The following is a 27492-nucleotide window of genomic DNA, read 5'->3' as shown; positions in this document are numbered from 1 at the left end:
TGCAAATGGTCCTGAACATTGTGCAATCGTCAGTGAACATTCCCACTTCTGACCTTATGATGGAGGGTCAGTCATTGATGGTTGAAGGTAATTCGGCCTAAGACACTATCCTGAGGAACTCCTGCAGTGATGTCTTGAGACTGAGATGATTGACCTTCAGTAACCACAACCATCTTCTGTTGTGCTAGGTATGACTTCAACCAATGGAGAGTTTTCCCCTGATTCCCATTCACTCCAGTTTTACTAGGGCTTCTTGATGCCACACTCGGTCAAATGAGGCCTTGATGTCAAAGGCAGTCACTCTCACCTCACCTCTTGAGTTCAGCTCTTTTGCCCATGTTTGGACCAAGGCTGTAATGAGATCAGGAGCCAAGTAGCCATGGAAGAACCCAAACTAAGTGTCAGTGAAAAGATTATTGCTGAGTAAGTGCCGCTTGATAGCACTATCACTTTCCATTACTTTGCTGATGAACGAGAGTAGAATGAAGGGGAGGAAATTGGCCGAGTTTGATTTATCCTGTTTTTGTGAACAGGACATACCCAGGCAAATGTCAATTCAGGGATCACTGAACAATTATATGGTACGCTGTCATTATTTCACAGAATCTCAGAATTTTAACGGCACAATTTGGCCCACTGTACCTGCACTGGTTCTCCGAGTGAGCATTATGACTTAGTGCCTTTCTTCTACCTTTTCCCATACTCTTACACATTGTTTCTATTCAGATAATCATCTAATGTCCTCTTGAATGCCTCGATTGAACCTGCCTCCACCACACATAGGCAGTGCATTCCAGACATGAACCACTTGCTGTGTGAAAAAGTTTTTTCTCACATCACATTTGCTTCCTTTGCAAATCACTCTAGATCTGTGCCCTCTCGTTCTCGACCCTTTTATGGGCAGGAACAGTTTCTCCCTATCTACTCTAACCAGCCCCATCATGATTTTGAACACCTTTATCAAATCTCCTCTTAGTCTTCTCCTCTCCAAGGAAAACAATCCCAACTTCTCCAATCTATCTTCATAACTGAAGCTTCTCATCCCAGGAACCAATCTTGTAAACCTCTTTTGCACTCTCTCCAATGCATTCAAATCCTTCCTATAGTGTGGCACCCAGAACTGTACACAATACTCCAGCTAATGTCTAACCAGCATCTTATATAAGTTCATCATAACCTCCCTACTCGTGTACTTTATGCCCCTATTAATAAAGCCTAAGATACTTTATACTTTATTAACTGCTCTTTCCACCTGTCCTGCCACCTTCAACGATCTATGCACATATACACCCAGGTCCTTCTGTTCCTGCACATCCTTTAGAGTTATTTTATATTGACTCTCCATGTTCTTCCTACCAAAATGCAACATCTCACACTTCTCTGCATTGAACTTCATCTGCCACCTATCTCCCCACTCCACTAACTTGTCTATGTCCTTTTGAAGTTCTATACTGCCCTCCTCACAGTTTACAATGCTTCCAAATTTTGTATCATCTATAAATTTTGAAATTGTCCCCTGCACACCAAGATCTAGAACATTAATATATATCACGAAAAGCAAGGATCCCAATGCCCTGGGGAACTCCACAACAAACCTTCCTCAAGCCCAAATAATCCATTGACCATTACCCTTTTTACTATTCCTCAGCCAAATTTGTATCCACGTTGCTACTGTTCCTTTTATTCCATGAGCCATAACTTTTCTCACAAGTCTGTTGTGCGCCACTGTATCAAATGCCTTTTGAAAGCCCGTGTACACCACACCAACAGCATTGCCCTCATCAACCCTCTCTGTTACCTCTTCAAAAAACTCCAGCAAGGCAGTTAAACACAATTCCTCCTTTAGAAATCCATGCTGGTTATTCCTAGTCAACCCACGTTTTTCCATGTGACAACTAATTCTATTCTGAATAATTGTTTCAAGAAGTTTTCTCACCACTGAAGTTAAACTGACTGGTCTGTAATTGCTGGGCTTATCCTTACAACCTTTTTTGAACAAGGGTGTAATGTTTGCAATTCTCCAGTCCCCTGAGTCTAGGGAAGACTGAAAGATTATGGTCAGTGCCCCTGAAATTTCCTCTCTTACTTCCTTCAATACCCTTGGATGCATTTTATCCTGTCCCAGTGCCTTGTCAACTTTTAGTACCAATGGTTTATCCAACACTCTCTCCTTATCAATTTTGAACCCTTCTAGTGACAGAGTTTTCTCGTCTGTCACCATGGTCTTGGTAGCATCTGCTTCCTTGGTAAAGACAGATGTATAGTATTCATTTAACGCCTCAGCCATGCCCCTGCTCCATGTGTAAATCCCCTTTTTGGTCCCTAATCGGCCCTACATCTCCTTTTACCACAATCTTGCTATTAGTGTGCTGATAGAAAACTTTGGCATTCCCCTTTATGTTGGCTGCCAGTTTTTTCTCATAACCCCTCTTTGCTTCTTTTATTTATTTTTTCACCTCTCCTGTGAACCTTCTATATTCCACTTGGTTCTCAATTGTATTTTCTTTTTGACACCTGTCATAAGCACACTTTTTCTTCTTTATCTTAATTCCTATCTCCTTTTTCATCCAGGGAACTCTGAATTTGTTTGCCCTACCTTTCCCTTTTGAGGGAATAGACCTTGACTGTGCCCAAATCATTTCTTCTTTGAAGGTAGCCCATTGTTCAGCTACAGTTTTTCCTGCCAGCCTTTGATTCCAGTCTATTCGGCTCAGCTCCATTCTTGCCCCATTGAAGTTGGCTCTCCCCTAGTTAATTATTCTTACTCTGGATTGCACATTTTCTTTTTCTACCATCATCCTAAACCTTACGATACAATGATCACTGTCTCCTAAATGTTCCCCCACTGATATTTGCTCTACAAGGCCCACTTCATTTCCAAGAACCAGGTCCAACAGTGCATTCTTTCTTGTTGGACCGGACACATAGTGCTGTAGAAAATTCTCCTGAACACAATCAAGCAACTCTTGCCCCTTTCCACCCTTTACACTACCACTGTGCCAGTCTACATTCGGGTAATTAAAGTCCCCCATTATAGCTACTCTAGAATGTCTGCATCTCTCTGCAGATTTGTTCCTCTACATCTTTCCTACTGTAGAATACACAGAGCAATGTAATTGCACCCTTTTTATTCCTTAGCTCTAGCCAAATTGATTCTGTCCTCTGGGGCATCCTCTTTCTCCAGCGCTGCAATGCTCTCCATAACCAATAATGCCATCCTTTCTCCTTTCCTTCCTTTCCTATTTGTTCTCAACACCTTGTACCCAGGAAAATATTACGCCCAGTCCTGCCCTTCCTTGAGCCATTTTGATATTATAGAAGGCCCAATTTATTAATCAAGTGGCTTCTCAATGGCCACTTCATCAGGTGGTAACTATTTTACAGATCAATGGAGATTCTGTTGAGCTACCTAGATGCAATTGGTGAAGTGCCGATCAGTACATTAAAAGAAACTTGAAGATATGTGAAATTTAATTGCCTTGAATTTAGGCTGTGGTTCATAGGGCTCCACCTCCTGTTGGAAACAATGTGGGTTAGACAGAAAATTGGTCCACCCGCTTCATTTCCATGATTATGACATGGAAAGGTGCAGCCTCCACGCAGCCCCGCTGTCCATTCCTGTGCAGATATCAACTGTACACTCCATGCCCAAGTAGTGTACTTTAACAACCATCTGCTCCAGGCAGCTTTTCTTTTTTAAAGGTAAGATCTCTTTAAATGTACTGCAGGCTATGAGATCATTGCTTTCAGTCACTCCCAGAGCAGTCACATTGCAGCAAGGGAAGGAGAGGGCTCCTATATTTTGCAACGCCGTCCTGGATTCATTTTGTTGAGCAGCTAAAATCAGGAAGGAGCCCATGTTTCCAGATGGGGGCAAGAAACCCTCCAGAGTAACCGTGCGAAGTGAGTGAGAGCATGTGGCAGGGGTAGTGAATGCCTAGAGTGTAGCACCACGAACATGGTAGCAGAGACACAAAAAATTTAATGACCTTACTCTGGTGGTCAAGGTTAATAAGTGCATCTGTCCATCATATCTCACAGCCACCACAACACACACCTGTCACACTGCTTGATGCGCCAACACTCACCCTGCAACATATCCTGACGCTCAACTCTAGCTCCTAACAACCTTACACTATACCTCACCCTCAGGCACCTTCAAAACATACCAGATGTGCACACACCTCGTCACTGACTCCACATACTTCCACCTATTCAGCTATGGCAGGCATCCCAAACACACTGACACTCATTTATTGACATTCTTCCCTTCTTCTTGCAGGACTAGGTGGCACACAACAGGTGGAAGAGGCAGAGTACCAGTGAAGGAACAGGATGATAACATTCCCTCAGTGCCTTGGAAGAGATGGTCCTACAGATCATAGGTAGCAATATTACAAAACCAGTGGCATCTGGTGCAGCAGAGGCCATCCTGGATGATGGTAAATTACTGCATTCTGCACCTTCTCCAGTGACTCCTCACCCTCAGCCTCAAAGGTGCCACGATAATGGGAGCTGCTTACCCTTACCCCGCCCTTATGCTTTTGTGCTTTCTGGCATCCAGGAACTGCTGGTAGCTGAGCCCCTGCAGAAGCAAATTGAGGGGCAAGAGGAGGAAGCTAGCCTGAAAAAAGAAGCACCGTCACTTGATGTAACACTTGCAGCCAGCAGCTCAGATACAGCGCAAACCTTGGAGGCTAGTGTAGAGTCAAGATCTGCATGTGGTGAGTCACTTGGCCCAAGTGGCCTGCAGCAAGGTCAGGGATTCGTCAACTCGTGTGAACTTCCTGTTCAGCCACTTGGGATCAAATGAGGTTCTTGTTGGGTCAGACTATAGGAAAATTCTGATGAACATGCATGAGATGCCTGGGCGTTGACAGGCCTGTCAAAGAGTCACCAGCTATAGGAACTTGAAGGAGTACGACTTCACTGTGCCAGAGAGCATCACACAGATCTTGATACACCATCAAGGACCATCCCTTCCATGTGGAATTTCCAGCACTGTCAGACCAATACATGATGGAGCATCTGCTGACTGCTGTTTCAGCTTCCAATGTAGCACAGGCAGAATCCTGCCGATGTATCAGTGCTGCAGTGGAAGCTCAGGCAGAGTTATGAGATCCATGTCTGCTAGCTTGCAAGCTTAGGTTGCTGCTACCCAGGCACAGAGAGCTGCCATTGTGCTTGCGATCTCAATGCTCGACAGGGCATGCAGGCTCCAACAACAATCCAGCAATCTGCTCCAGCAGATGACAAATTGTGTTGAAGTGCTGCTGCCATGGCAGTGGCAGTAGTATTGTGGAGCAGGAACCTGCTTTCCTCTCTCAGGATGACTGCATTTATGCTCTCACCACAACCATTCTACAAGAGCCCTTGTTGTGCTTCTTAGCCAGCCCAGACTGCTGCCAAGCATGCTGAAGTGGTGCAATCTTAAGCCAGGCCATCAAGGCTGAGAACTACTCAAGCACATCCTCCAAGACCATCTTTCACCTCCACCAGTGAAAGCCAACAACTTTCCACCAGCTACGCTGCAACCACTTGGGTAACACTGCATAGGAGCACTAGGCCAGACAAGGGAGCCCACAAGACAGGGAATGCACAAGCTGTTTTTTTCATATTATTGATGTATTGCTGGATAAATCTGAATGAAGGTCAATGTTGTAAGGCTTTATTGATAATGTAGCCCAAGGAGGCTTTGTCATGAGGAATCTGAGATGGATGTATTGTAAGGCGACAGTGGGTCCATGTCAGAGTCAAGAAGTTCCTTTCAAGTGAAGCAAGGCCGCACTATACAGTCCCTCTTGTGCTGTCTTGTTACACTCGGTGCATGTGGCCTCCTCTCTTTCTCCTCTTCCTCCTATGGTGGCCTCCAGTTCCTAGGAGGTAGTGGCTGGGCCCACATAATTTGAGGTTATGGAGTACACAGCACAAAGAGGGAGACTCTCTCAGGCGATTGCTAAGCAGAGTTTCCCCTGAGTGATCTAGGCAGAGCATTCTCTGCTTTGTCGGACCAATGTTATTCCAGTGTTGCAGGTGGTTCCAGGCTTTCATTGAAGGCCCTCCAAATTTGTAGGACAATGGAAGAGGATCATGAATTTTGTGTGTGGAGAGGGAATCTCTTGTTTCTGAGCAGCTATTCTGTTGTCTGTATCAGAGGGCTGAAAATAGTTAGGATTGCAGACTTTTGAAGGATGTAAGCATTGCAGGTGCCTCCAAAAAGCATGCACTCACCATCGAGTAATTCTTCACGGCGATCTTCACTGGCACTGGGAGGGCTGTCCTATCATGGTCTGAGCCTCCAGGCCTTCGTGAAGGAGGTGACACAACTCTATTACTACCTCCTTAATAAAATGAAGCCTCCTGAGGCATTGCTCCTGACTCATTCCAACGTCAGGCTGATGCTCCCAGATGACCCTCTCAAGGTAGGGCTTTTTAAGGAGAACTCTCCTTCTCCCTCCTTGCAGAGTTTCCTCCCTCCACCTCCTCCTCCAATATGTTTGTCTCATATTGCAGAGCAAGTGGCACTGCAACAACTGCCCCCAAAGTAATGCATGACATTTAATTCTCTCAGTCTTTCCGTGGTCAGCAGAAATCTTCAAACTTTCCAGCAACTCACCACAATGCTTCCACCAACTTTGCCTGAGCGCCCCTGCTGCACTTAACTTGTTGAGTGGCTCTTCAAGTAGCTCCAGACCCAGGCCTATCATGCTTGCTGATGCTTGTTGCTTCAGGAATGAATAAGGAAGATGTCCCCTGCATATTCCAATTTTACTATTTTTGTGCTGTACCAGCTTGTTGGTGTCTGTGATGTCAGGATCTTGTCCTTTTGACTACTTTGAAACACTGGTTGCGCCTGCGTGAGCCACTCCAGTCACATCATGCCATGTTGGAAGCATTGTTGTAGGCCTGCATAGTAAGTGAATGAATTTCGCACCCATTGTATCTTCATTATTAAGGAGGGAAGAAACTTTAGCTTTGTTGTTACTGTAATGCTTTTATAAAGTTGTCTTGTGCTGCTGGTTCCTGACATGTAAGTTCTCCACATCAGTCAGCAACATCAAACTAAACATATAAATTTTGAAGTTAAGTTTTTAGTGGGCCTCCCTGACTGCTGATGTCCTCCCCTTGGCCAGCAACAGGCTGTCCTGATGGTAAAGTTGCAAATCCTGGTACTTACAGCATGATTTATAAATGCGTGGTGTACCAACATCATGACATTAGTTGTTCCTGGTTTAATTAGAGTGAAACTGTGTACTTGCAAACTGGTCTATCAGCCACAGCCAGTCTGCACATAACCAAAATACCAGGAACTACTTTGCAGCCAGCTAATAGGGAGACTGGCTGTGTTTTTGATGTAAATGTAAGGGAGTGACACACTTAAGACACTCTCCAAGGATAAGAGCTATAATTTAAATACAGAGGGTTTCACTTACTTCTAGGTTAGCAGGAGAGACCGATGATGTAATTTATCATAATGATCCCAATGTGCAACCTGTGAAATAGGTTTTAAGTGGCAAGTTTTAGCATTTTTTTCACTTTGTTGCCTCTGAATAAATACATATTCATACGCAAATTATTTAGGAAAATAAAGCAATTGCAAGGTTCCACTTATTGTCGGTACACAAGAGCGAACGTGGGAATTATTGAACTTTCGTTTATTGGACAAAAACACTATGGAGGGAGGTATTTAAAAAGGGACAATCTTTCTTCAAACATTTCCTCAGCAATACTACATATCAATGGGATTTGCATTAGTGCGTTGCTTCATCATCAAAGCATTCAGGGAAATAAGACAGCATTCCCCACTATCACACCCCAAGTCATGATCCAACCGCCTAAGAGTATGTGTGTGGATATTGGGAAATGAGTGAATTGGCTTACTTCTGATGGACTGCCACTATTCACTGATAAGGCTTTTTAAAAATTAATTCATGGGATGTGGGCGTCACTGGCTGGGCCAGCATTTGTTGCCCAACCCGAATTGCCCTTGAGAGGGAGGTGGTAAGCTGCCTTCTTGAACTACTGCAGTCCCTATGGTGTAGGTACACCCACAGTGCTGTTAGGGAGGGAGTTCCAGTATTTTGACCCAGCGACAGCAAAGGGTGATGGCTTGGAGAATAGCTACCAGGTGGTGGTGAATCCATGTCTCTGTTGCCCTTGTTCTTCTAGATGGTAGCGGTCATGGGTTTGGAAGGTGCTGACTAAGCAACCTTGGTGAGTTCCTGTAGTACATTTAGAGATGGTACACACTGCTGCCACTGTGAGTCGGTGGTGGAGCAGGTGAATGTTTATAGATGGGGTGTCAATCAAGCAGACTGCTTTGTCCTGGATGGTGTCAAGCTTCTTGAGTGTTGTTGGAGCTGCACTCATCCAGGCAAGTGGAGAGTATTCCATCACACTCCTTGACTTGTGCCTTATAGATGGTGCACAGGCTTTGAGGTGTCAGGAGATGAGTTACTTGCCGCAACATTCCTACCCTCTGACCTGCTGTCTTTTAGCCACAGTATTTATATGGCTAATCCAGTTCAGTTTCTAGTCAATGGTAACCTCTAAGATGTTAATAGTGGGGGATTCAGCATTGGTAATGCCATTGAATGTCAAAGGGTGATGGTTAGAGACTCTTTTGTTGGTCATTGCCTGGCACTTGTGTGGTGAGAATGTTACTTGCCACTTGTAAGCTTAAGTGGGATATTGTCCAGGTCAAGCTGCAGTTGGACATGGACTACTTCAGTACCTGACGAATCACGAATGGTGCCAAACATTGTGCAATCATCTGCGAATATCCCACTTTTGACCTTATGATCGAAGATCATTGATTAAACAGCTGAGATGGTTGGACCTAGAGCACCACCCTGAGGAATTCCTGCAGTTATGTCCTGGAACTGAGATGATTGACCTCCAACAACCACAACCATTTTCCTTTGTGCTAGGTATGACTCCAACCAGTGGTGTATTCCTCCTGATTCCCACTGACTCCAATTTTGCTAGGGCTCCTTGATGCCACACTTTGTCAAGCGCTCCCTTAATGTCAACGGCAGTCACTCTAACCTCACCTCTGGAGATCAGCTCTTTTGTCCATGTTTGAAATAAGACTGTAATGAGGTCAGGAGCTGAGTGACCCTGGCGGAACCCAAACTGGGCGTCAGTGAGCAGGCTATTGCTAAGCAAGTGCCAATTGATAGCACTGTTAATGACCCCTTCCATCACTTTACTGATGATCAAGAGTAGACTGATGGGGTGGTAATTGGCTGGGTTGGATTTGTCCTGCTTTTTGAGTACAGGACATACCTGGGAAATTTTCTACATTGCCAGGTAGATGCCCTTGTTGTAGCTGTACTGGAACAGATTGGCTGGGGGCCCAGCAAATTCTGGAGCACAAGTCTTCAGTACAATTACTGGAATATTGTCAGGGCCCATAGCCTTTGCAGTATCCAGTGCTTTCAACCATTTCTTAATATCACGTGGAGTGAATCGAATTGGCTGAAGACTGGCATCTGTGATGCTGGGGACCTCCGGAGGAGGCCAAGGTGGATCATCCACTCAGCACTTTTGGCTGAAGATTGTTGCAAATGCTTCAGTCTTATTTTTTGCACTGATGTGCTGGCCTCCCCCATCATTGAGGATGAGAATATTTGTGGAGCCTTCTCCTTCAGTGAGTTGTTTAATTGTCCACCACCATTTACATTGCCTAATATTGAATTGCTAGATCTGTTCAAAATCTATCCCATTTAGCATGGTGGTAGTGCCACACAGCATGATGGAAGGTATCTTCAATGTGAAGATGGGATATTGTCTCCACAAGGACTGTGCGGTAGTCAATCCCTGGAAGGACAGACCCACCAGAGGTGGCGGCACAGTGGCATACTGTCGGGAGGGAGTTGCTCTGGGAGTCCTCAACATTGACACTGTGCCCCATGAAGTATCATGGCACCAGGTAAAACATGGGGCAAGGAAACCTACCTTTCTTAGTCAATGGTGTTGAAAACAATTGTAATGTATGGCATCCTGGTTGAGATCAACTAATAGCACAAACCAAGACTTATTTAGGGTCTTCCTGATTTGTATGTTCTACCACCAGACTGGATATTACACAATAACTGGTGCTTCCTTTAATTTATCTCTTATATAAATGATGTTTATAACCAGATATAATTTCCATGCCTTAACTTACAAAAATAATTGGAAAGTGGCATTTCACACCTTTTTAATCTTGGCAAATAACAAGGAGGCAGATTCTAAACCTACCAAGTAAGATGAACCGTAAAAACAACATTATATAATGAAAGCATTGCTTGTATTGACATTGTTGGGTGTCCAGTAGCTGAAGAGCCATCATCTTTAAAGAATGAGATTTATTGTATAAAAAGGACAAAGGCAAATTATAAGTGTATTTAAAGATTTAAGAATATGAAAATAGTCAGAGGGGAAAATCTATCCAATAGGTGATCACTCTATCATTTGAGTATATCAGTCAGTAATATGTATCAAAATAGAGAAAATATTCACTTTCAAAAACAGTTCCTCTGACATGTCCTCCTTCTTCCTTAACCGAGGTTTTCCATCCACGGTGGTTGACAGGGCCCTCAACCGTGTCCGGCCCATCTCCCACGCTTCTGCCCTCACATCTTCCTCTCCCTCCCAGAAACATGATAGTGTATCCCTTGTCCTCACTTATCACCCCACCAGCCTCCACATTCAAAGGATCATCCTCCGCCATTTCCGCCAACTCCAGCAAGATGCTACCACCAAACACTTCTTCCCTTCACCCACCCCCTGGTGGCATTCCGTAGGGATCGTTCCCTCCGTGACACCCTGGTCCACTTCTCCATCACCCCCTACACCTCAACCCCCTCCCAAGGCACCTTCCTATGCAACTGCAGAAGATGCAACACCTGCCCCTTTACTTCCCCTCTCCTCACCGTCCAAGGGCCCAAACACTCCTTTCAAGTGAAGCAGCATTTCACTTGCACTTGCCTCAATTTAGTCAACTGCATTCATTGCTCCCAATGTGGTTTCCTCTACATTGGAGAGACCAAATGCAGACTGGGTGACCGCTTTACGGAACACCTTCGGTCTGTCCGCAAGCATTACCCAGACCTCCCTGTTGCCTGCCATTTCAACACTCCACCCTGCTCTCATGCCCACATGTCCGTCCTTGGCTTGCTGCATTGTTCCAGTGAAGCTCAACACAAACTGGAGGAACAGTACCTCATCTTCCGACTAGGCACTTTACAGCCTTCCAGACTGAATATTGAGTTCAACAATTTTAGATCATGAACTCTCTTCTCCATCCCTACCCCCTTTCCCCCTCCTTTTTGTTTTTTCCAATAATTTATATAGATTTTTCTTTTCCCACCTATTCCCATTATTTTTAAATGTATTTCCATCCATTGTTTTAACTCTACCTTTTAGCCTATTTCGATTCCTTCACCCACCCCACCCCCACTAGGGCTATCTGTACCTTGCTCGTCCTGCTTTCTACCCTTAATTAGCACGTTTCTTTAGATAATATCACCACCTTCAGCACCTCTTTGTCCTTTTGTCTGTGACATCTTTTGGTTATCTCCACCTATCACTGGCCCTCTATCCAGCTCTTCTTGTTCCCCCCCCCACCCTTAAACCAGCTTATATTTCACCCCTTTTCTTTTTTTCCTCAGTTCTGTTGAAGAGTCATGCAGACTTGAAACGATAACTATGCTCCTCTCCACAGATGCTGCCAGACCTGCTGAGTTTTTCCAGGTATTTTTGTTTTAGAGAAAATATACATTTGTTCAGGATTGTCCTGGAGTTTCCAGGAATTAATGATTAATTTCTTGGATGCTTCTACAAGTAACATAGGAGAAACTCATAGGGGCATTGTGAGAAACTGTGCTTTTTTTAACATTTTCTTTGAGCACTTTATCATAGAATGATAATTACTCAATGTACCTGTGCAGGGTCTTTGATAGATCTATCCACTCAGTCCCACTCTGCTGCTCATTCCCCATAGCCCTACCAATTTTCCCCTTCAAATATTCATCCAACTCCCTTTTAAAAGTCAAAAAGCAGAATTTTTTTTTTTCAATGCATTGACTGTATGTGGGCGTCACTGGCTAGGACATCATTTATTGGCCATCCCTAATTGCCTTTGAGGTGATGGTGGTAAGCTGCCTTCTTGAACCGCTGCAGTCTAAGTGGTGTAGGTACACCCACGGTGCTGTTAGGGAGTTCCAGGGTTTTGAGTCAGCGACAGTGAAGGAATGATGATATTTTTATATTTCCAAGTCAGGATGGTGAGTGGCTGGAGAGGGGGTGGGGGGGCGAACTGTCACAACAGGTGTTGATGTTCCCATGTGTCTGCTGGCCTTGTCCTACTAGTTGGTAGTGGTTGTGGGTTTGGAAGGTGCTGTCTAAGGAAATTTGGTGATTTCCTGCAGTGCATCTTATAGATAGTACACACTGCTGCCACTGTGCGTTGGTGATGGAGAGAGTGAATGTTTGTGGATGTGATGCCAATCGAGCAGGCTGCTTTGTCCTGGATGGTGTCAAGCTTCTTGACTGTTGTTGGAGCTGCACTTAGTGGAGAGTATTCCATCATGCTCCTGACTTGTGCCTTGTGGACAGGCTTCGGGGAGTCAGGTGAGTTTTTCGCCACAAGCTTCCTAGCCTCTGACCTGCTCTTTTTTACCCACAGTATTATATGGTTAGGCCAGTTCAGTTTCTGGTCAATAGTAACCTCCAAGATGTTGATAATGGGGGATTCAGCGATGGTAATGCTATTGAATGTCAAGGTGCAATGTTTAGATTCTCTCTTGTTGGAGATGGTCATTGTGTGGCGCAAATGTTACTTGCCGCTTGTCAGCCCAAGCCTGGATATTGTCCAGGTCTTACTGCATTTGGACATCAACTTGCTGTTGAATTTTCTTCCATCACCCTTTCAGGCAGTGCATTTCAGATCATAACAAACTTACTGCACATAAAGTTGTCTCCTTATTTCACCTTTGCTTCTTTCACCAATATTCTTAAATCTGTGTCCTTCGATTACTGACCCTTCTGCCATTGTCAAAAGTTTTTAAAATTTGCTTTGTTAAAGCCCTTCATGATTTTAAATATTCTCTTTGTTTTTAACCTCAGCCTCTGTCATCTTTCCAGGCGACTGAAGTCTCCCATCCATGGTACAATTCAAGTAAACCTCCTCTGCATCTCCCTAAGTCCTTAACATCCTTCCAAAACTTTGGTGCCCATTGTTGGGCACAATATTCTAGCTAGGGCCTTACCAGCAATTTGTCAAGGTATAACATAACGTCTTTGCTTTTGTACTCTGACTCCGTTTATAAAAACGAAGATGCTTATGCTTTTTGAACAAGTTTCTCAATTTATCATGCCACCTTCTGTTTGTGTACACACGCTCTCACCATCTATGTTCCTGCACCTCAGAATTATAGCATGTAGTATATATTGCCATTCCTCGATCTTCCTACCAAAATGCTTCATTTCATAAACCTCTGCATTAAATTCACCTACCGTGTGTTTGGCCATTTCTCCAGTTTTTTATCTTTATTAGTTAGAATATTGGAGATGGGAATAAAAGATTTCTTTGACTGGGATGTGGGGGCAGCGATGAAATCGCCAGGAATATGTCCCTCCAAATTAATGTTTTAAGGTAGAGACCCCTCAGCGCCTCTGTCCAAGGATGATCCTCATTTCTTTTCAGATGCTGATAGACTTTTTATTTGTATTTCCAGCAGTTGTTATGTTGGCTTTAATTTCAGAATTGAAATTTGTTTCAAATGCATTAAAATAAATTACAGGACAGCAGTACGAGATAACCTGATAGGTCTGCCACTGCAGGTATAACAGGTATGATTGGGAATCCACGGCCTTGTAATTGCTGAATCATGCCGAAGGAGGCGCCATGTTGTCCCTGTGGACGTCATGTCCGGGTCGGGGGAGGGGGGGCTCTTGGCCCGGCCACGGCGCCCTCGTTTCCGTTGGCGACCGTTTAAACCGTTTCATTTTGAAAATAGAAGTTCGCGCGTTTTCTGCCCTCTACCCACAGTGCCCCGCGCATGTCCCCACAGTTGTGGCGCTGCCGAGCATGCGCAGTCAGAGCGGGTGCCGCCATTTTCTTTTCCCTGCTCTAATGGGAACGTTTTAACCGATTGGCGCCGCGCTTTCAGGGTGTTTCGGGTAGCCGGGCACCTCACGCAGGCACCGGGAGACACCGAGAGGGACTTTTCCTGCAAGAAAAGACGGTAAAAATGTAAGTGAGAGCGGTTAGAGGGGCCAAATGCAGGTCCTTTGTGCCGCCTCTAGGTGTCACGATGGGGCTTGTCGGCGCTGGGTGTGTTTGTCTCCCTCTATCGTTATATTCAGACAGAAAAAAAAATACTCGGGGAAAAAAAAAGCTTGCAATCCTGCAGCTAAAGAAAGACCCCCAAACCGCCGGCCAAAAAAAATAAAATTCACCTCGCTGTCCGAGGGCCCGCTGGGGGAGGGGCGGCCCGGCGGCTCTTTACTCCCCGGGGCTGGTTCCTGGTGTGCGGGAGGCGAGGCCGGGCCTTTCCTCTTTGTTCGCGGCTCGGCTCCCCCGACTGCAGCCACTCCAGCAGCGCCTTCCCCCAGTGTCTCCCTCTCTCTGTCTAATGGCAAGGGCCCGCTCGGTGGCAGTAAATTGCAAAGAGCTCCCTCTATAACCGGGCTGATCGCAGGCGGCAGGGCAAAGTGGCGGGTTATTTCTAACGGGAGATGGGGGTGGGGGTGGGGGCGGGATGGAAAGATATCTTTCTCGCCCTCCCCATCCCGTCGCCATTTTAAGCAAACCGGACACATTTTTAATGAAGCTTTGCAATCTTAATCCAGTAGGCAGTGGGAACCGATCGGCGGCAGGATTTTAAAAAAAAAAATCTTTTTTCACTTCCCCCCCACCCATCTGAACTAACTACTTTCCACAAAACTTTGAGTTTTAAAATGAATCATACCAGATAAACGACTGCATCATTTGCAAATGTAATATGTCAAGTGTCTTTGAAAAGGAAGTAGCATATAGAATGTGGCCTGACTGTCGTCTCGGTATTAAGCCTAACCTAAGCAAATTTGCTAGAATCCAAACCCAGCGCTTCAATAAAAATAAGATATGGTCATAATGGCTCGTAAATATTTTACGTTAATAACAACTACGGTAAACTGTCATCATGCAGAAATCATTCCATGTTTTAAATGGGTTTGCGGCCGAGTCTGGTGGACGTAACTTATTTTAAAATTAGCTCAAACTTGCATTTACCTTAAATGTTTGTGTCTTCAACTATTACAAATATAAAAGGCCTATTCAAATCCAAATTTTGAGATTGCATTGCAGTAATCATGGTTTTAAAACAACCAGACTTGTCTGCACTTCTTAGAACGATGGCACTTTACTGAATTTGAGTTTAAAAAAAAACAGCCACTGTTGCCGTCAACGAACTTTTGTAACTCCTTAAGGTTGCTTTTTGATGTCTCGAGTGGACGTTCCACCCACTTTGAGAAAAATTATCGTGGTGAGTATGGGTAGGACGTGGTCTTTTTTTTGTTTTGCAGCTTGTACTTTAATGCATAGCCCTGCATTGAGACACAAACACTAGTAAAGAAGATCTGGATCGTTATTTTGGAGTTTTTGAATTCGAATCTTGATGTATTTGTAGAACTAAAAGTGTAGTTTGACTATCAACTGAAAATGAGCAAAATGTAATTTTGGCAGCTGTTTCATTGTCAAATTTGCTATGTTGTTTACCCCTTTTTACAATTTGTGGACGATATTAGTGGGACATTGGGTCCATCTATTAATTGTGACCTGATGACAGACATCACTGCCTGCAGGTTTAGTACAGTATCTTACTTTATTTATCTCGGAGTGGGTTTAGTGAAATTCTGCAATTATTTGCAAATTTTGAAGAATTTATATTGTTTTATTATTTGAAAAGAAAACTGGATTATTCAAAAATTCTATGGTTAAATCTCCTCCACGTCAGCTGAAGGGACTGGTTTAATGTTAATCCTGTTGTCGTACATCTGATGTAACTACCTGTATGCAAGTCAGGCTTTTGGTGGTCAGGAAGACACAGTTAACATATGTTACCCAATTTCACGAAGCTTGTATTTTTAAGAAAATATTTGATAAATAATGGATACCTGGGCAGAATTGTAAAGCTATAATCACATGCATGAGAACAGGATATGCTGAGATGACAATCTTGTATTCATGGGAGGGTGCCAATGTTAAGTGATTTATATCCTCATTAAAGTGAGGAATATTGATGCTTAGGAATGGAATACCTTTTCCCTATTGGTCACAGAAGGCAGGCCTGATACGATGCAAGTTTTATTTTGCAATACCAAGGAATTTGCCTTAACCCCGATGTCAGGTGAGCTTTTTGTACCATACCATTGTGCATTTTTCCTGCTGTTCATTCTTGACTGAATATTGCCAATCTTTTCAAATAATGAGCAGTTTTGTGCTGTTGATTCACTTACATAAGACTCACATGGACCTATTTCACAAAGTTAGCAAGAGTGTGATCTATGGTTAGGTTTTAACCCTGGTTGCAGAAGTGCAAGGACAGTATGCTAATCAGATCTGCCACTCTGTCGTCTTATAATTCTGTTATTTTTTTGGTAAATGCATGAGGAAAGGGATCTTTAATGTCATAATAGAATAATGGCTTTGTGCAAGTGATGAACAGTTGATGGGAAATGGTACGGTAGGTTACTGTAGAATTGCTGACTAGTCATTAAGGCATAGTATACTTGGTTACAACATAGTAGCTGAGTGCATGTTTTTTTGGTTTTAATTCCTAAAACATGAAATAGTGACCTAGAATTGGACAAGTAAGGGTGAATTCGCCTCAGTGAATTCTTGATTTTACTGAACTCTAGTATTACAAGAGAACAGAATTATTTAAAGCTACTTTGGGATATGGTTGACTGAATTCAAGTTTCCAGCTGAGAACTGCATGTGGGTGAAAGACCTGAATGATCAGCTGTACTCTCAGGGCAAGAGCTGAACACCCAGCTGCTGTTTATCTTTATGTGCAGAGTGATTACATTTGTATATGACACTAAGCTTGAGAGAGGGAATAAGTGAGTGGGAGAATGACCATGGTCTCATGTAGTAACCAAGATTTTACAAATAGACTGAGATTTATGCTTGACTTATGGTGGCAAATAAATTCCGATATTTGCACATTCAAAGTAAGTACTTTTTATACTGAGAGGAAAAATAGGCACCCCTAGTTCTTGGCTGGGATAGAACTTTCCAAAAGGGAAATTGAGATATCTAGGGGTTGGCTGACTTGTCACCAAGCATGCAAAAAGCATAATGGTGCTGAAATAAACAAAGCGAGCAGGGAGTCAGGTCAAATCCCAGGAGATCTGTTGAAACCACAGTTTTGTAGCTGCACCTGCAGTCTTGCACATCTTTTTGGTTGAAACTTAAAAAGCAGGCAACCATTTCTTAATGCAGAGGAGAGTAATGAGACTGATCACCAGTTAGAAAAATGAGCTATGAGGAGGAAATGGATAAGCTGTTCACCTTTGACCAGAATTATTACTTTGAAGACCTTTATATAAGAATGATAATGGTGGGGGGTGGGGGGGGAAGTAAACCCAAAAAATACTTTCAAAGATAATAGTACAGCAAATCAATGCCCAAGTTCAAGGTTCTGAAGAGTTAAGTTCAGAGCAGATAGGAAGTATATTCTTTAGAGTGAGTGGTTATCAGCTGGAATATGCTGTAATAAATGATAGTTGAAGACAGGGCACCAAACTCCATTTAAGATACAACTATAGTCTAGTAGCGGAAAGGGTAGGATTGGTATGCTGGAAGGATGAAATCAAGTGGACAGATTGGTCTTCATCAGAACTGACTTGTGAATATGAGGAGGAAATAGAACTGTTTCTTTCTCATTGACCTTCAGAAAGTATATAGTATATTGAGGGTGGGGGGGTGGTTAAGGATGTGTTTATAAATCAGGTTTTCAATTTCAATCTTTGCAATCTGCAGGTATAGATGCAGAATTCATTTTGATTGGAAGGCCAAATAGTGGTAACTGCTATATGATTTCTAAAAATTGATAATGTGGAGTTACATTTTTCTAAGATCATTCTTGTATTATTTCATTTGGTTAATAAAATGAATGGATCCATGGGAAATGTTTTACAGGAAAAATTATCTTGCATAAAGGTAAACTACTAACCTTGATATTCAAAATGGCTATGAAGTTTTTATTTAATTCACTGCACTGTTAGAAAACCTGCTATAAGTTTTGTTTTTATAACTCAATTTTTTGCAATTGCCTTTGTTCTGTGGAATTTGAAAATCATGTTCAATGTATGACACTTTCTATTTGGTGGGGAGCTTCGCAGTTACAAGTATTTTTATTGATTTCTTTTGCCCTAATATCTGGGGAAGAAATTTTGCTACATCAGCAGGTCATATCTTTTTGAATTTGACCACCCTGTGCTATTTCATAAATTAAAGTGTGTTTTTTTACTTTGGTGGGGGCATGGAGGGGAGCAGGGCAGCTAACTTCAGCGAGGTTTAAAAGTGATCTGCTCAGGTGGATTGGAATCAAAATTGGTAGGTAGAACAATAATTAAACAATGGGAGGCCTTCAAAGAGGAGGTGGTTCAAGCACAAAACAGATAAGTTCCCATGAGGGGGAAAGGAAGGGCATCCAAAACCAGAGCTCCCTGGATGACTTAAAAGATATGGAGGTTAAAATCAGACTGAGAAAGGAGACTTGCGTCAAAAATAACGTTTAAAAGAACTAAGCTGAGTGTAGAAAGTACAGAAATTTAAAGGCAGTGAGTGGGGCAGAGAGCAAGAGAATGGATTAGTTACTTACATTAAAGGGAACTCAAATCTTATAAGCACATAAATAGTGAAAAGGTAGTCAAAGGCAGAGTGGGGCTGATGAGAAATAAAAAGGAGATCATCTTGTGGCAGCAGGGCATGGCTGAGGTATTAAATGAGCACTTTGCATTTGGCTTCACTAGAGAAGAGGATGCTGCAGAGGAGGCAGTAGTGATATTGGATAGGATAAAATTAGATAAAGCAGATATACTTAAAAGATCGGTAGCCTTTAAAGTAGAAAAGTTATCTGGTCCAGATGGAATGCAGTGCTAGGGTATAGAAAAAAGGGTGGAAAAGGGACTCTGGCCAAAATTTTCCAGTCCTCCTTAGGTATGAAGGTGGTGCCAGAGGATTGGTGGATTGCAGATGTTAACAACCCTGTTTTTTTTTTAAAGAGAGGAGTAAACCATGCAACTACAGGTTAATCAGCCTAATGTCAATGAGAAACTTAAGCAATAATTTGGGACAAAATGAATTGGCAGTTGGAAAAGCGTATGTTGATAAATGAAAGCACAAATTTGTTCAAGGCAAAACATGTTTGACATGCTTCAAAGATTTTGGTAGGAAGATTGTGGAGAGCCAATATGAAATTAATCGGTGTGCTGGAACAGAGACCTAGGACTTTATGTACACAAATATTTAAAGGTGGTAGGGGAAATTGAGAAGGATGCTTTTGGGAAAAAAAGCACATGGGATTCTTGGATTCATCAATAGTTGCATAGAGTGCAAAAGCAAGGAAATTAAGTTAAACCTTTATAAAACAGTGGTGAAGCCTCCGCTGGAATGGTGTTCAATTCTTGGCACCACATTTTAGGAAAGGTGTCAAGGTACTTATAGAGAGCGCAAAAGAAATCTACTGTAATGATAATAGTGACAAAGGACTTCACGTAGGTAGATAGACTGACAAAGTTGGAATAGTTATCCTTAGAGCAGAGAAGGTTAAGAGGAGATTTCATAGAGTTGTTCAAAGTCATGAAAGATTTTTTTAAGAGTAAATAAGGATAAATTGTTTCCAAGGTCCAAAATTACCTGCTGAGGAATGCACAGAAGTTTGGCGCAGCTGCCGCAAAGGCGCAACAGGTAAAGGCCATGATCTAAGGCTTTTCAACTATATATGTCAGGGGGCATTATGTAATGAACAATGTAATTATTGACTATAATTGTAAATGTAGTGAGTGACAGTATTGGAAGAAACTGATTTATTTTTCACTTTTATGTAATGTCAACTTTGAATGGCCATTTAATGTACTTCTATAAATTTTACGAATGAAGCATATTTTGGGGGAAGAAAAGGAGAAATTGTTTCTAGCGGCACAATGGTCAGTAATCTGCAAACACAAGTTTAAGGTAATTGGCAAAAGAACTGGAAGTGACATGATGAATCAGTTTTTGCATGAGCCATTCTGATTTGGAATGTCTCAGAGGGTGGTGGAAGCAGATTCAATAATGACATGGGTAGGGTGGTAAGAGCAGGGGAGTGACACTAACAGGATAGCTCTGTCAAAGAGTCATTGCAAATGGGCTGAATGGCTATCTTCTATATTGTCTCATTCTGTAGTTGAACATTAATTACTGAGAACAACTTACAAACATTGCAATGGATAGTTTTTAAATGTCAGATTTTATGTCTCTAATGCAGCTAGATGGGCCATTGTGTGACTGGTTATTGTATAAGATTTTTGTTAACCCGGAATTTAGTTTAAAAATGGTTTTTCATGAAGCCAGTTATTGATTTTAAAATAAAATAAAAAGTCCCATTTCTAACTTTTCTGCCACCTTTTCTATTTCCTTGTCAGTTATGCTTCCTATTAAGATGACAATTTGCCAAATATCTGATTTCTTCCTGTTGCAGTTCTCTTGCCTGCCTTCCTTTCAAAGAAGGGAAAAGGGGGAGTACAGCAATGACAAATACTGTTATGATGCCAGTATTGTTTTTCTATTGTTTTTGCTAATGATTAGAAGTATTATCCCTAATATCAGATTATATCAACATCCATGAAAGTTTACTGGTTGCAAGCTTTTTAATGCAGTTTTATTGAATGATTTGAAAAACAGATGTCTGGTTTTAAATGATATGATCCTGATTTGTAAGCTGCAAAACATTAAACAAAATTCTGCACTACAGCTAACTGTTTTCTGTTTAAATTTCAGTTGCCATGGCGACTGAGTCGGATAATGTAGCTGTGGAGGAGTCTGAAATGTTTACGAAGGTCAAAGAGCACAAAACTTATCAAAGACGACGTGAAGGTGGGCAACCAGAAGATGCCGATGGGCAGCAGAAAGAATCAGATGGTACTGAGGTAGCAGCACAAGATATGAACAGCAACATGCAAGTGGTGATGATGCAGCCATTGGACCCTACACTACTACAAATGAAGCAACCAATAGAGGGTGCGGCTCACGAGTCAGACACTGTAGATGACACACAGATTATCACACTGCAGGTGGTGAATATGGAAGAGCAGCCAATAAACCTTGGTGAGCTGCAGCTAGTGCAGGTAGCCCAAAGCAGCATTGATGAACTGCAAGGAAACTATGAGAATGAAGCTCCCAAAGATGAACTTCAGGAAGGTGATCCTGTAATCTGTCACACCCTTCCCCTACCAGAAGGTTTTCAGGTTGTGAAAGTAGGCGCCAATGGTGAAGTGGAGACGGTAGAAGACGGGGCAATAGAAGTGCGTGAGGACGAGGATGCTTCTGCCGCTTGGCAGAAAGATCCTGATTATCAGCCACCAGTCAAAAAAGTCAAAAAGAAAAAGAACAAACTGCGCTACAAGGTGGATGATTCCAAAGATGTTGACTTGTCCGTATATGATTTTGAAGAGGAACAACAGGAAGGTTTACTTTCAGAGGTTAATGTAGAGAAAGCAGTTGGCACCATGAAGCCTCCAAAACCAATGAAGATTAAAAAGAAAGGTATGGTAACACTGCTGTATTTCACCCCAAACTTAATATGTAGAATTACAATTCGTAGATAGCAAAGTCCAGATGATGCTTAAAATGAATGAAGCTTTAATGGTCACTTTTTTAGTTATTTTCTTCTTGTAACTAGGTCACTGGATGGTGAATGGAATACTCTTTTCTCTCTCTCTTTCTCACTCTCTCTGTAATTCTCCCTATCTCAGTAACATCCCATTTTCCCCTGAAAGCAGTATTCATGTTTTGATACAGTTCCATATACAATGACCTCTGTGTTGCCAAGTGACTGATGTTATGTTAACCTGAATAGTAAGTGGGGGCTATTTGACCATCTTATCTGAGACCAGTCTTGACTTGGTCATCACTGATGCATGTCAATTGCTAAAGTGAGCTTTAAATTATATGGTTCTCATTCCTCAGCTGTAAAGCTTTAGAATAAAATTCTGCATTATAGTTAACTGGTTTCTGCTGTTTTCAGTTGCCAAGCTGAGTAATGTGGCAATGGAAGAGTCGGAAATGTTTGGTGGGAGGGGTGTTGTTGTAATAGATAGTGATTAGACTATGCATAGCAGCTTATTTTTTTCCTTCCTTTCTTCCATACCCATGCTTGTTTGCATATGTAACCATCAACCATCACTTTACTTCAAAGTAACTTATTACCACAAAATATCGGGGCTGTTTCTGAGAGACATGATGAAGCAACATATAAACGTTCATCTTTCTTTCAGTTAGGTGAATTGTTACAGCATCATTGCTTTGATGAGATTGGTGGATATGACCCTGGTCTCCATCGTGGCATACGATCTTTTAAAACTACAGTGCTTAAGTTGAGCTGTGAATCTTATATTTAAATAGTATCTTCTACGTAAATCTTCTTCCCTCCACATAGACATTGCAGGATATTTTCGACCTCATAAGTCTCTTTTTCTCCAAACCCCCCCACCCCTGGCCTTTTTATCGACCTGAAATTTATAAGTAGTATACCATTATTGTAGTTGAATATGTTGCTAGATGATTCAAAAGCATATAACTTGTCTTGCCTCTCCTATAATTCAACTTGGGTAGCCTGGGTGACCAGTTCAGAATTGTGAGTCGGAATATGACAATCCTGTTGTTAGGACACCAACTTATTGTTTTGAAGAACACAACCTTACATAGATAAATGACCTTGCTTGTTGACAGTGCATAGTGCAATTGATAAAACTGTGGGAAAACCCAACCCTGAAATAGTAATTTTCATGTGTGTTGATGAGTGGAGAAAAGGGTATGTGAGGAGACTTATCAATTTCCCTATATCTGTTGGAATTGTGATGGGCTGACTTAACTGCCCTTGTGTGCCCTGGTTTAGTTTTTCAAAAACCCTACCAAAAAAAGTGTTGCACAAAAAAATGTTTTAAGCTATATCACCTCCATGATCCAAATATTTTGTTATTTTATAACTGAACAGTTGTGTATGTAATCCAGATTTTCTTTTGGTGAAGGGTAAATCTGAAACAGGGTGAGGCTGGGTTTTTTTCGTGGCCTTTAGGCTATGCAGTCAGACTGGTAGGTGACTTGCTCTCACTCCTGCATTGAAGATAAGAGCAGCCCAGAGGTGATGCTTCTGGCAACTTTGCCTTCCCACAGTAGAGCTATGAAGATCAGGATCTTAGTGATGTGATTAAACCTCATGGAAGCTGGAAATTACTACTGGCAATAACAGATGAACTCATGATGTTCCTCTGTCTACTGTTGGAATGCAGGCAATGTTTTAACTGTGGCAGAATAGTAGCTTGGTCAAGTGTTTATTAATGTCACTAGCAATAAATAATATGTATAAATAATAGATTCACCTCTTTTAAACTGTTAGCTATTTTGATAGAGATAACTGCAAATTGAGTTTTCCATGTTTCTATAACTAACTTCCAATGCAAATGGAGCCATATTGATAACTTGAGGGGAATGGATCACAATGAAATTTTCAGTCTTGTTTCTTGGATGATTTATTTTCCTGTGAGAAAGCATTATAATCTTCGCTTTTGTAACTGTCTCTTTGTTTTGGGCTTTACTGTACAGTAGAGAAATATACAGTTGTGTACAAGTTCAATGTGCTGTAAAAATGTTCCGCCTTACTTTTTGAAGGAACTCAATTCCAAATAGATATTACAACCTTATTAGTCATTGAATTTTAGGTCTGGGGGAAAACATGGATAGTATGTTGTACGTGTAGAAATTTTCTGTGTCTTGGGGATCACAACAATGCTTGTGGCAGAAAATAGATTTTCAATTGTCATGTTTGATTTTATTTTAGGAGTAAAGAAAACATTCCAGTGTGAATTGTGTAGCTATACTTGTCCCCGACGTTCTAACCTAGACCGCCACATGAAAAGCCACACTGATGAGCGACCACACAAGTGTCACCTTTGTGGGAGAGCTTTTCGAACAGTTACGCTTCTGAGAAACCATCTCAACACGCACACAGGTAACATAAGCAACTGAAAATGTGATATGTTAGGATATAAAATAGTTGAAATGTCAAAATACTCTTTGGTGTGTCCTGAATGCAATATTTTAAAATTTCCTTCAAAATTAAAAAATTTAAATAATTAAGTTAGATTTATCTTTTGTTCGGTAGCTGCAAAGATTACATGTAATTCTTGCCACCAAAACATGTTCCATTCAAAACTATTTTTATTTAGTACAAATCAACGTTTGTACTTCTTCATGTGCAGGCAGAAATGGGAATGTCACTTGAGATTCATACTGGGGCCAGTTTTCAACTTGTGTGGGTGGACCAGCCTGCTGCTTGTCCAATGACACCAGCAAGAACCAGTTCTTACTAACATGTCAGTGAGATTTCCGAGCTCTTTTTTTGTGCGTAGATAGGTCATCAATAGGGGCTCTTCCAAAGAGCCAAGTTGAAGAATTTCCTTGGGTGACACTGAAAGACCCAATGAGCAGAGCTACTTCTGTCAAGCTAGAAGGTGTGCCCATGATTCTCCCAGCTCTACAAAAATCACTTCTAAAAACACTTGCTAATTCCATTTTTGAAGCAGCCATTTTAAATACATTTATGCCGGGTTTGTGCGCCCAAGGGAGACCCCAGATTTGCACCTGGGTGCTATTTACATCATAGGGTCCCAATTTTCTGGGCTCAATGTATCTAGTATAAAAGGTGTCTCAAAATTGTAGTGGTAGCCAGATCGTGTGGTGGAAAAGGAGGGAAATAAGTTTTGCCACCACTGTGTATCTGCCTGACAGAGGGAATAAAAATTAGCTTCACTGTGGTGATGTGTAAATAAAGAGCTTCAATCTACTTTGTGTTAATTCAAAATAAAACATAATTTCTAAAAATGGTTGTAAAAATTAGGAACTTGCATGGAGGTCTTTTGCTGCGGCAGGACAGAGGAGATTGTGATGTAAAAACCTAAGCTGACAATGCCACCTACTGGATGGAGGCCTGTTATAACAATTGTTTGATGACAGACATGAGGAATACTCATAATGAATGTGGACAGTAAAGCATTCATCAAACTGTGACTATTGGAAGTTGTTAAAAGACTGTCAGCATTTTAAATTTTAACGTAGATTATATCACTTTTCAATTGTTCACTTCTTCATTCTGTTGTTTGTGCATTTCTATGGTGCCTTTCCATGACCTAGAATCATCTCAACATGCTTCACAGTCACTTTTGGATTGTGATCATAAGAGTAAGAGCAGGTGTAGGCCATTGAGCCTGCTCTATCATCTGAGCTGATTGTGGCCATAACTCCAATTTCCTCCCTGTCCCCCATAACCCTTGCTTCTGTTGTCAATCTAAAATCTAACTCAACTTTGAATATATTTAATGATCCCACCTCCACTGCTGTCTGGGTAAGAGAATTCCAAAGACTAAGGACCCTATAAGAAAAGAGATTCCTCCTCATCTCTGTCTTAAATGGGAGGTGCCTTATTTTTAAACAGTGCCCCTTAGTTCTAGGTTCTCCCATGGGGGAGACATCCTCTCAGCATCTACTCTGTCCAGCCTCTCAAAATATGATATGTTAAAATAAGATCACCTCTCATTCTTCTAAACTCCAATGACTAAAGGCCCAAACTGCTCAACCTTTCCTCATATGACAACCTCTTCACCCCAGCAATCAGTCTAGTGAACTGTCTCTGAACTGTTTCCAATGCAAGTATATCCCTCAAGTAAGGAAACCAAAATTGTACTTAATACTCTAGATGCGGTCTAACCAATGGCCGGTATGATTGTATCAAGACTTCCCTCCTTTCATACCCTATCTCCCTTGCAATAAAGGCCAATATTTATTTGCTGCCTTAATTCCCTGATGTACCCGAATACTAACTTTTTGATTCAGGTACAAGGATACCCAGCTCCTTCTGTACTATAGCATGCTACAGTCTCTTTCCTTTTAAATAATAATCTGCTTTTCTATTCTTCACATTCTCCCACATTATACTCTTATTTGCCAATTTTTGCTAACCCACTTAACCTCTTTGCTGCACCCTCGTAACTTGCTTTCCTACCTGTCTTAGTATTGTCAGCAAATGTGGCTACAATACAATCTGTCCCCTCATCCAAATCTTACAATTAAAATCCCAGCACTGACCCCTGTGGCACCACACTGGTTGCAGTTTGCCAATCTACAGATGACTCATTTATCCCAACTGTGTTTCCTATTAGTTAGCTAATCCTTTATTCATGCTAATATATCACTCCCAATATCTTGTGCAATAACCTCTTATGTGACATCTTATCAAGTGCCTTTTGAAATCCAAATACATTACATCTACTGGTATCCGTTAATCCACCCTGCTTGTTACATGCTGAAAGAACTCTAAACTTGTCAAACATTTCCCTTTCACAAAACCATTTTGACTCTGTCTGATTGTATTATGCTTTTCTAAATGTCCTGCTTCTACCTCAGTTTCACAGTATCTTTACAGTGCAGAAGGAGGCTATTTGGCCCATCAAGTCTGCACTGGCTCTCTGAAAGAGCATTCCACCTGGTCCCACTCCCCTGTCTTATCCCTGTAAACTTGCACATTAGGTAGCAAACCAATTCCCATTTGAATACCTTGATCGAACCTGCCTCCACCACCCTCTCAGTAAGTTTGTTCCAGACTCCAACCACCTTCTGGGTGAAAACAATGTTCCTCACATCACATTTACTCCTTTTGCCAATTATTTTGAATCTGTACCTTCTAGTTCTTGATGTTCTCTCGAGTGGGAACAGTTTTTCACAATTTACCCTATCCATACCCCTTGGGATCTAGAATACCCCTATCAAGTCTCTCAACCGCCTTTTCTTCAAGAAAACAGTCCCAACCCCTCCAATCTATCCTCATAGCTACAGTTCTTCGTCCTGGGAACCATTTTTGTGAATCTCCTTTGTACTCTCTCAGATTCTAGCATTTTCCCAATGACAGATGATAGACTAACTGGCCCATAGTTTCCTGCTTTCTGTCTCCCTCCCTTGGTGGTGTTACATTTGTAGTTTTCCAATCTGCTGGGACCTTCCAGAATCAGAGGAATTTTGGAAAATTACAACTAATGCATCCACTATCTCTGCAGCCGAACAATCAATGATCTCAAAGGAAATTGGATGTTTACTTGAGCCAAATAAACTTTTAGGGTTACAGGAGTAGAGCAGAGGGATGGCACTGACTGAACCCAGAGAGCTGTCATGTACTTGATGAGCCAAACGACCTTCTCCTGTGT

At 42.0% G+C, this 27492-nt stretch overlaps 1 protein-coding gene across 4 annotated transcripts in view; it reads left to right on the top strand.

The window, feature by feature from the left end:
• Nucleotides 1–14054: 14054 nt before the first annotated feature.
• The window catches only part of ctcf (CCCTC-binding factor (zinc finger protein)), a 50045-nt gene continuing 36607 nt past the window's right edge, over nucleotides 14055–27492 (top strand). The window contains exons 1-3 of one of the 4 annotated variants that reach the window (XM_041191922.1): nucleotides 14055–14242; nucleotides 21020–21784; nucleotides 24078–24248. In XM_041191922.1, coding sequence (XP_041047856.1) covers nucleotides 21025–21784; nucleotides 24078–24248 — 931 coding nt within the window. In that variant the 5' untranslated portion in view covers nucleotides 14055–14242; nucleotides 21020–21024. Of the gene's footprint in view, nucleotides 14243–15340; nucleotides 15516–16251; nucleotides 16380–21019; nucleotides 21785–24077; nucleotides 24249–27492 lie in introns of those variants that run through there. The other 3 variants (XM_041191923.1, XM_041191921.1, XM_041191920.1) reach the window with 3 other exon arrangements.

Source organism: Carcharodon carcharias, chromosome 7 (assembly GCF_017639515.1).
Source record: "Carcharodon carcharias isolate sCarCar2 chromosome 7, sCarCar2.pri, whole genome shotgun sequence".
NCBI classification, from domain to species: Eukaryota; Metazoa; Chordata; class Chondrichthyes; order Lamniformes; family Lamnidae; genus Carcharodon; species Carcharodon carcharias.
Note: the sequence above shows the minus strand (reverse complement) of the source record. Positions and strands in the feature narration are given on the sequence as shown.